General features: G+C 35.6%; 1 protein-coding gene across 1 annotated transcript; it reads right to left on the bottom strand.

Annotated features, from left to right (window-relative positions):
• Positions 1 to 8,418: 8,418 nt before the first annotated feature.
• On the bottom strand, positions 8,419 to 10,681 carry LOC149833472 (uncharacterized). The gene is made up of 4 exons (XM_090012855.1): positions 10,626 to 10,681; positions 10,176 to 10,423; positions 9,810 to 10,029; positions 8,419 to 9,655 (listed from the first exon to the last, which is right to left on the bottom strand). Exons 2-4 carry the CDS (start codon positions 10,419 to 10,421, stop codon positions 8,652 to 8,654), a joined length of 1,470 nt encoding a protein of 489 aa, XP_089868981.1. The 5' UTR covers positions 10,422 to 10,423; positions 10,626 to 10,681; the 3' UTR covers positions 8,419 to 8,651.
• Positions 10,682 to 11,150: the final 469 nt, after the last annotated feature.

The following is an 11,150-nucleotide window of genomic DNA, read 5'->3' as shown; positions in this document are numbered from 1 at the left end:
CTGGAACAGCTAAATACATTAGGGAGTCGGATCGGGTTGAATCCGTCACAGCAAAAATTTGCAAAACCTCCATCTTGCATCCGACCCATTTGCATCCCCATTCTCTGATTCTCTGATGTAGCTGTTTATTAGGCTGGGACAAGGAAAAACCTGGTTCTCATCAACCACAGCTAGGATGGGTGTGAACCCAGCTGGCCTTGGTACATGCCTTCACTAATAAAACCCTTGAGGTCCACCGTACCCTCGGACAGTGCTCGTAGCTTATGGTGGTAGCGGCTTACCACTTTTTTGGCCTACCGCCAGCCTATTGGGGTTTCGAAGGGTTTTTCTATGTTTTTCTTAAAATCTGACCGTATAGATGCATGCTTGATTTTATAGGAATCACATGATTCAACTGATTCCAACATTCTGGTAGGTTTTTATAAAGTTTAAAAATCAACACTCAAAGATTTTTATAAATATTTGATCCAAGTATTGTTTCCTAGCAAATTGACCATGCTGAGCACATCTGCAGATTGGTGAAAAACAACCCAAAAATGTTCATTTGCTAGGAATCGAGTGTTGGATCATCGTAATCGGATCAAGAAATGCAAATTTTTATGCTTAAATATTAATGAAAATTTTAAGCCATTGATTTTCAACCCTTAAAAGATCCTTCTTATACACCGTAATTGGATGATCCAAGAGTTTGTTTATTAAAACCAAGTATCTAGATCACATCCATATGATGACATTTTTGAAAAAAAGTGGAAAAAACTATGAAAATCTTGATTCTTGGTACCAAGTAACATATTTGAGTTACCCATACATATAGAGAAACTAGAATGTTTACCAACCAAATATGTTTGCTGGTATGAATTAAGATTTTCATATAGGTTTTTGCAAATCTAACCCCATAAATGCATTCAACGTAGTCCATTTGCTAGGAATCAATTGTTGGATCATCATAATCGGATCAAGAAATATGATTTTTTATGTTTGAATATTTATAAAAATTATAAGCCATTGATTTTTAACCATTAAAAGATTCTTATATGTCGTAATTGGATGATCCAAGAGTCTGCTTCTATAAAACCAAGCGTCTAGATCACATTTGTACAGTGATATTTTTTAAAAAAAAGTAAAAAAGCCTATGAAAATCTTGGTTCATACCAATAAACATACTTGGTTGGTAAACATATTTTAGTTACCATATATATATATATATGTGTGTGTGTGTGTGTGTGTGTGTGTGTGTGTGCGAAATTATATTATAATTCTGAACCACAATACGATATTGTTGATCAAATGATTATTTTTAAACAAAAACTGCACACCAAATAATAAATTTAAAACTAGTCTTTACACTCGTGTAGAGTGGCATACTGGATCGTCTCCTTAAGGAACAAGAAATAAGGCATAATATTTCACTTAAAAACTCACTTTATTAATACTTCAAAAGAAAATAAAAGAATTACAATATCTCTCCAATTATAATGCAATAAAAGTAGACACAATTAAAATGAAAGCAAATCCTAAACTAAGCTCGAGACTTCTTGTCTTCATGCTTAATTAAAGAGACAATGATAGATATCCTCTTCCGTAAGTAGTAACCTCTAAGAGAAACTACCTGCAAAACAAAATAACACAACTATACCTATACTAACAAGACTATTATCAAAATAACTAAATAGCTTGCAAAACTAAACAATTAAAAACTTAAACAAATTAAGCCTAACTAAGTTTGAAAACAACTGAAAGAAAAGCAACAAATAATCAAATAATCAACAATAAATCTATCTAATTTAACACCACTCAAGAACAAAAACAAAAACAATGAAATTGTACTAACGATCACAACTAAAAAAAACTAAAAAAAACACCTCTATTTTTCTGACAAAAAAACAAAGTACACACACATGTAACCAACACCAATATATCGAATAAACACAAAGCAACAATAAAAAGCAAGGAAAAAACATAAACTATTTTACCCGATTTGCAAATCAAGAAAACCCAACCTCGGCAGAACCTCTCAACTTTGGATAGAGGATGGGTGAGGTCAAAACAGATTAGAAACTCCTCAAAATTTGGCATAGACCTAGCCAACATCCATTAATTACGTGCCCGCCTTGTCCTTGGACAAAACTCTATAAAAACTTATATGAAATGATGAGCTAAATGTGAAATTGACTTTACTGGTATCTATTCTTAACTATTTCTAACGATAAAGCAATTAAAAACTAATTAAAACAAAGCAATTCAATCTAATTAACTACTAATCAGAATGTCAACTATACTAAAATCAATTCTAAGCTAAGAGGCAATCAATAAACTTGATGATAATATGTTGGAAATTAATTAAAAAAAAAACTAAATCGCACGATATAATTACCTACCACTAACTTAAGCAAGAACTCGGCTAAGATCGACTAAATCAAACCTAAAATGATGATGAATGGTAGAATCTAAAGTAGAACAACAAGAACAAAAATAAAATTCAATCTAACTAATATTGAAATTAATCAATAAACAATCAAAATAAAATAAGGCACGACAAAACCAAATTATATGCTAACGCCCGATTGACGCAATTCAATTAAATCTCTCCTTTTTTTTCTTAATTCTAATCAATCTAATCTCAATAAAATTCCTAAAATACTGAAAAACAACTTAATTAATAAATTGATTTAACAACTAACAATAAACTACACACCTAATCTAATTAAACCTATTTTATGCCTAACTACAAGCAATGGATGAGAAGACTTACCTCAAGGGTTGTCCTATGAGTTTTAGGAAGAAAAGAGTAGTCCACCTTCCTCAAAAATACGTACCCACGTTATTCCTTGTTGTAACGTCGATGTCCTCTTACTGCACATGCCTCAGAGCTGAATCTACGAAGGGGAAGCTTGGTGGAGAAGAAAAGACGGTTGGCAGTTGCTAGATGGGAGTTCTCGGCCACCGACAATGAAGGTAATTGGTTTTTTCATGCCAAATCTAATTTGAAGCTCTAAGGGATTGTACCTACGGCTATTAGACACAAAATATAGCAAGAAGAATAGAGAGAACACAAAGAACACAAAGATTATATAAGAGAATCACGGAGGAAACCAAAAAGAAAAAGAAAACAAGAAGAAGAAGAAGAAGAAGAAGAAGAAGAAGAAGAAGAAGAAGAAGAAAAAGAATGAGAAGAAAACGTGAAAGATGGAAGAGGAGGGCATGACTTTCAAGGCTATTGGATGGCTTATAGGGTTGCTATAACTTCCTTTTTAAATGAAATATTTTACTTATTCCCTAAAACAACCCTTAGTTCAAGCTATTTTCAAGAACCAACTTCCAACTTATTAAAATTACAACTTACCTTTAGGCACCATCTATGAGGGTGATTCGGTCTTCGCTCACCTTGGATCTTCAGATCTTGAATAGGTTCAATTATGGATCTGATTCAAGGTTCATAGTGAAGGCTTTGGGTCAGATTTGGATCCAAATGTTCTCGAAAACCGATCTCATTATCTTGAAATAGCTCTCTCTCTTATTTTAGCTCAATTTTGAGCGATATTCGAACCGAAGCCTCTTTGCACTCAAAACATCACAAATATGGTTACTTATGCCATAAAACCACATATAAATACACGAATGCATGATAAAATGATATATATTCGTGTATTATCAAATGCCCCCATGCTTGCTTGTTTGCTAGTCCATGGGCAAATCAATCCTAAGCAATCTCTAAGCAAAGAAACTATGTTTGAACACATTTATATTGCCGAATCAAATTGATATAATTTACACCTATGATTTTCAGCTCAAAAGCTTTGTAGCTTCATTAGTACCAACTATTTACCCTAATTACCCTACCACTTAATTGCTTGACTAAGTGAGCTCCCAAATATCTTTTAGCATGGCAGTCTAAACAAAGTTTACCAAACCAGCTTTAGGGGGAACTGGAATGGTGCAGAAAGCCACCAATTTCTGGCATTGATGATGCCAGAGAAAATTAAGAAAACCAAAAAAAAAATTTGCTGCTGCCCATTTAGCACCCACCAAACTTGAAAACTGGCAGCCCTAGTGTTGAGGGACCCAAAGGTCATGAAGAAACATGTCCTACATGACCATGAAATAGGAAAAAACAAATTAGGTGGTTCACATCAAAGGCTTAACCAAGGTGCTGCTACACGTAGCGCATACCCACATATCATCATCATCATTATTTTGCATACAGCTGAAAATAGATTCTCAGCCTATGTACACAATCCTACGTTTCGAGTAGATTTGGCAGAGGATTGCATCGTTTCCCCTAGTTTTCTTAGGATTGTATACCTGAATTGGTGTGGGTGGCCTAAAACCTTTTCTACAGCCAAAACACACACACACATATATAATATATATATATATAGTGTAAATATTGACTATTAACGAAGGTACAAAACTAATGAGCTAGAAAACATGGGTGTAAGTTGTATGACTCAATCTAACCACACAGACATGGTTTGTTGGCTAAGGATCAAGCTTTGGATTGTACTTTTTTGATGTAAAAATGTGATCTTTCGAGTTATGAAATTTTGACACATTGATTTTTGGACTCCTTTAAAACCTATTTATTTGTCATAATCACTAGATTCAAAACATGTTTCCTACTAAACAAGCCATGTAGGTCACATCCTTAACATTTGATCTATAAAAAATCAGAAAATTTTGAAAAAAAAGTGATTTCTATTCCGTACTTTTATTAATAGCCAATATATATATATATATATATATATATATATATATATATATATATATATATATATATATATATATATATATATAAAGGAAATGAAAACCTACTAAATAAAACATGATAGTAGATTTTTGGTGTGTTTTTTTCAAAATTTCGATCCTATAGATGTGTTTAGCACGAATGATTTACTAAAAATCGATACTTGGATCATGCATTTTGGATGAAAAAATGGTATTTAGAGCAGTGGCGGAGCCAGAAGTTTTTCGTTGGGTGGGCAGACTTCGGGTCTCAAGGACAATGCCAGAAGTTCCCGGCGATGACTCCATCGTAGGTGGGCTTGCTGAAGGTGGGTCTGTCTGGGTCCTCGACGGAAGGGAGGGCCGCCCTCTTCGAAGATGGGTGGTCGTCGATCTCCATTGTGAGGGGCTGACCATCGTCGTCGGCAGCCGATCTCTTCCGCTTGTTGCTATTCTGGTCTCCCAGCCCTTCATCTAGATGCCAAAAATTGATGGTGCAGGCCATCGGTTTCAAAGAGAGAGATGGTCGTCTTCTCCTGTTCTATTTCGGACTTGGCGGCAGAGGGAGAGAGGCATATAGAGACAGCGAAAGAGAGACTCTAAGGCTGCATACAGGTCGGACTACAGTCCAGACCCGTGTGAATTTAGGTCCGAATCAATTCATTTATGGGCTAATCAAAGACTCTTTTAAGCTAATGCATGTAAAAATATAAGGTAAAGTAACAGAATTATTGGATAATGTGCAAAAAACTATTACTGATATTATACCTGACACTTGTTCAATTTTTTTTTTTCGGTTTCTAATTTTGGGGTGGGCGACCGCCCACCCATGCCCACCCCTGGCTCCGCCACTGATTTAGAGCCTTTAAAATTTATGAAAATTGTAGTCTGTTGATTTTTTAAACCTTATACAAACCTATCTATGCATTGGAATCAAATGTTTCAAGAAGTGATTCCTATAAAAACAAGCATATAGAGCACATATGTATGGTTAAAAATTCTAAAAAACACCAAAATTTCTATCCAATAACAGGTATCATTTTGTAGGTTCTGTATTTTTAGGTTTTCATATATATATATATAGGGAAAGTGAAATATGTTTACCAACCAAATATGTTTGCTGGTATGAATCAAGATTTTCACGATTTTTTTTGCAAATCTAACCATACAGATGAATTTGGTATGGTCCATTTGCTAGGAATCGACTGTTGGATCATCGTAATTAGACCAAAAAAATGAATTTTTTTGCATGAATATTTATGAAAATTTTAAGCAGTTGATTTTCAACCCTTAAAAGATCCTTCTTATACATCCTAATCGGATGATCCAAGAGTATGTTTCTATAAAATCAAACATCTAGATTACATATGTAGATGAAATTTTTGAAAAATGTAAAAAAAAACTCCTATGAAAATCTTGGTTCATACCAGTAAACATATTTGGTTGATAAGCATATTTTAGTTACCTTATATATACATTAGAGAGAGAGAGACAAGTGCTACACCATCTTATCTCTTAAACTGTCCTGGATGGATTAACAGAACTTGTTAGGTGTTTGTCTAATTTGCAATTACAGATATATTTTATATACTTTATTTTGCAGAACAATGCATTGGATGATGTACTTTTTATATTTAAATGTATTTTTGGAGGAAAAAAAAAACAAAAATCAACATCTCTGGGCTCTGCTTGTCTGTAGGACCAGTTAGTGCAAGTCACCTTGTGTTGGGGTGTTGCAGGTTCAAAACCCAATGGTATAGTTGTATAACTGGTAGGGGTCTGCCTAACCCCAGCTTACCTTTAAAAAAAAAATCTTGGTAATAAAAAGGAACCTTTTTTTACCTATCCAAAAAATAAAAGGGCCTAACAAAAACAAAGGAACTTTGTTGTTTAAATTAATTTGATCAAACTATGAGGGTTTAGTAAATAAGCCCTGATAACACACAAAAGTTGATTAATAAAAAAAAATGCCTGCAACTTCGTTTTCAGATGCAACATTCGTAGACCTATTCAGCTTGATTTTTATATGAATCTTAGAAATTTGGTACATTATAAACCATTGAAGTATCTAGTTTTTTAAAGATTACATCCAAAACTTATTTTCTACTGAACAACATAAATCATGTTTGTAAGGTTTGATAAAAAATAACTGTGTATATATGAGAAGAGGGATGGTCCACCCTTTGTCCTCTCCTTCAAAATTTGTATGTTAGATATACTTTTTTTGCCAAAATTTGACTCTATAGATACATCTTTATGGTTGAAAACATATGATTAGACTTTTGGATCAAAGTTTTTTGATGTGTAGGTAAGATTTTATAATGTAGAAAATTTTAGAACCATTGATTTTTTTATCCTTGTAAAATCTTATCTACACATCCAAAAAGTTTGATCCAAGAGTCTTCATATGTTTTGAACATTTACCAAAAAACATAATAACATTTATATTTTAAAGAGGATGACGGGGGTTTGGACTACTCTCTCTCTCTCTCTCTCTCTCTCTATATATATATATATATATATATATATATATATATATATATATAAAGGTAAATATTGGCCACTAATGAAAGTCCAAAACTAATGAGCTAGAGATCATAGGTGCAAGTTGTATTGATTCAATCTAACCATAGATGTGTTAAGCATAGTTTGTTTGCTAAGAATCAAGCCTTTTCTGATGTAAAAATATCATCTTTTGAGTTATGAAATTTCGGCACATCGTGGGCTGTTGATTTTTTAATTTCTTTAAAAACCTTATTACTTGTCATAATCACATGCTTCAAAGCAAGTTTTCTACCAAACAAACCATGAAGATCACATCCGTGCTAGTTAGGTTTAACATTATATGTATTCAACTTTATAAAAATGACTAAAACATTCTTAAATAAAAGTATTTTTGAAAATATAAAGTTATTTTTTTAGTCATTATAGATCAGTCGAACTTAGAGGAAATCGAAAAGTCAACCACTTCAAAAAAAAAGTAACTTTATATGAAGCTATCAAAGTTAAGTAACATTGCATTTTAAAAAATGCCAGTTTTTAGTGTTTTTTAGTCATTTTCTTAAAGTTTAATCCATCTAATGTTAAACTTAACAGGTACAGTGGCAGATTAACCCATATATATAAATGATTAACCTATGGATGGTATCCCATGTGATAGGCGGGGTCCTGTGCCAAGCTGAAGGCGATTGTTCGAATCCTTGTCACATGGGGCTTAAGAGATATCTGGTAGGGGCGGCTAACCCAAGCTTCCCTTTAAAAAAAAGTCATTTTCAAAACAATGATAAAGGGTCTCTTAGTGCGATGTTTAAAAAACAAGGAAAGGGCAGGGGAGAGTGGACAAAGGGAGGGGAGTGATCACCCCCAATCTTACTCCTTATACGGACCCAACATTAATGGAGGAGAGTGAAGAGTGAGAGGCTCATTAATGGCCTGACGAACAACAATAGGCTTGCGTTTATCACCCCATTTGTTTGTTTTCCAGCCTGCATTGAATGCTCCCATCTGCCCTCTCTGCACACCCTCGTTAAAACACCTCTCTCTCTCTCTATATATATATATATATATATATCTATCTATCTATCTATCTATCTATCTATCTATCTATCTATCTATCTATCTATCTATCTATACCCACTCCTTTTTCACTCCTAATTAATCACCACCAGCACCCCCCATTATTCAGCCTTGGTATTATTATCTTACACAATTTTTCACTATTAGTAAGAAAAAGGTGAAAACAGAGAAAACCACTCAGGCTTTCCTACAGTAAAAATTGATTCATATCCAACCCACAAAATTTCCTGTCACAAAATTGTCTACCAGAAGAGAACATCAACCTCAGAACAAAGAACACTGGGTCTTCAAAATTAACACAAATTTACAAGACTATATCCATGATAAAAGTTGCAGAATTTTGATGATGGTGTTTATATGGAAAGATTGGCCATCTTTGAAGCTGCCTCTGAGATGTCCTGAGCATTTGAACAAGAGACTTTTTGCTTCGGAATTTGTTCTGGAGTAGGGGGAGGCCTAATTGGTGGTGCAGCACACACTGGTATCACTGAACGTATTTGAACGGCAGGAGCCATTGCATGTGCAGGGAAGTCTGTGCCGCAGAACATCCTTGGAGGAAGGATTGGAGATCTGTGAGGCATTGAAGGTGGTGGGGGTACTCTGAAATTCCTGGGTAGTCTCATCTGTGCCTGCTGAGATTTCTGATCAGGCTGGAGATTTGGAAGTGAAAAAGGCCTCGAAAAGTTGGTTTTTGGCCTGAAAGCACTGGCTTTGCAATTGGGGTTGGCTTCTTTTTCAATGGTTTTGCATGAAAGTTCTGTCTTCCCCCCATTAAGCCATTCCTCTTCATCAATCTGATGTTCTTCCACTGGAGGAGGGATATCTTGTATTCTGACCTGAGATCTGCTCCTTATCTGTACAGGAATGGCTCTAGTTTGGGGCTGTGTAAAGAGAGCTTGTGGTGGTTCTTTTGAACAAACTGAAGCACTTGGTTGAGATGGTAATTCTTTGGGCTTCTGTTGTTGTTGGTACATGCTTATTGGGGGTAGAATTTTTGAACATGGTGGAGGAGCAGAGAGGGGTAAGAAAACACTTTGCTGTTGTTGTGGTGGTTGTGGTTGCGGTTGTGACTGTGGTTGCTGCTGAGTTAGGTAGGCTGTTACTTCTGAAAACAGATCTGGAGACTTCCATTGCTGATATTGTAAAGAAGCAGGGGAATGAATCAGGCTTTTATCCTTGTAATTCATCATCATTCTTTTCCTGACTAGATTCGCTTGGTGTTCCCTCTGTCTTACTGGTTTGTTGCTCTCATCTTTAGGCCTCAGTACAGAGAGAGCCCGAGCCACAATTGCTTGCTCTTGTTCTTCACCATTATCAGACTCCTTGCTGGTCTGAGACAGAGAGTTCAAATTTGGCACTGCAAATGTACAACAATCAAGATCACAAAATCCCATTGAAAAAACAATGAAAACAAAACCAAATTTCACCGTTGCTGAGAGTGTAAAGCTTGGCAAACAAGAAATGGAAGGAAATTGATCAATGGAAAGAAAATTATGTCAAGTAGGACATACATTGTTTGAGAGCAGACCAGGCAGCCATGGCAGCATTCTTTTCTGCTTGCTTCTTGGTTTTTGCTGGGTCACCATTGAAGCTCATATCAGCAAGCTCCACAGTACAAGTGAAGACAGGCAGATGGCCCGGGCCTGATCTCACAGTGGTGTAGACTGGCAGGTTTAAGCCTGCCCTGTGGGCCGTCTTTTGAAGCAAGTTCTTGTAAACTCCAGTCTCATCCTGAAGAATGTAACAGTAGACAAAAACCAATAACACCAAAAGATGGTGGAAGAATCCAGTAAATTTAAATGAGCATTTCAAAAATTAAATCAAGTTATAGGTCATGTGCATATACTGCAAAAAAAATGGTGGCTTTGAAAACTCACAAGTACTTTTGCAGCTAGAGACTTAGGGGGGCCTCTTGTAGAAAGAGTGTTTAGTGCTACCTCAGCAGCAGCGTGCTCAGCCTGCCTCAGAGTTGTGTAATAGCTTGGCCCTTCAAAGACCTCGCCATTGAAGTTCACAGAAGCTCTGAACCTTGGTGCATGATCTGGCCCTTCCCTGACACATGCATATGATGGAAGATTGAAGCAACTCCTTTGTGCTAGTTCTTGTAACTGGTTCTTATACATATCTACCAATCCAAATGGAAGAACAAAAAGGAAAAACAATAAGAGAAAACCAATAAACTACAACATCAGCAAATGAAAAAAATTATAAACCAACATCATGAATCTTCCCGACAAACGCATAAGAAAAGAAAAAAAACCAAGTATTGAAAACACAGAAAAGATCAAGAAAGGAAAACATAAAACAGAAAACAGAAAGAAACCCACCTTCTTGACTTGATGTTTCACCTCTGCATGAGTTCCAGCCGCAGAAAACAGAAAGACCTGTAGTGGGGTTGTTCTAAACTAAAGCATGAGAGTGAGAGAGAGAATGAAATATCAGACCGAACCTTGTCTATTAGGCGTTTTATCTATAGCCATTTCTTTCCTTCCTTTTAATATGTTTACCATGCATAGAGAATTGGATTCTTGGTTTACTGCCAAGTTTAAACGCACGCTTTCCCAGCAGAGCACAGTTTTCCAGTACAGTGAGCACAAAGCCAGAGCCATTCTCCCTCAGCTCTGCTATTAATGGGCATTTATAGCCTTCTTTTATTTTAATTTGGCTTTTGCTTTTTTCAATTTGGTGTTTTAATGGCATTGTTTTGATACTATTGAGTTATTAACAGGGATTTTAACGCACTGAAAGATTCTATGGCACCCCCCCTCCTTCCCTCCAGTCCAAAGTCAATGGTCCACTACCAGTCAAGGCCTTGGATCCCACTCTTCCCCCAACAAAAATTACCAGGACCA

The sequence above is a fragment of the Nuphar pumila genome, chromosome 7 (assembly GCF_984573655.1).
Source record: "Nuphar pumila chromosome 7, dmNupPumi1.hap1.1, whole genome shotgun sequence".
NCBI classification, from domain to species: Eukaryota; Viridiplantae; Streptophyta; class Magnoliopsida; order Nymphaeales; family Nymphaeaceae; genus Nuphar; species Nuphar pumila.
Note: the sequence above shows the minus strand (reverse complement) of the source record. Positions and strands in the feature narration are given on the sequence as shown.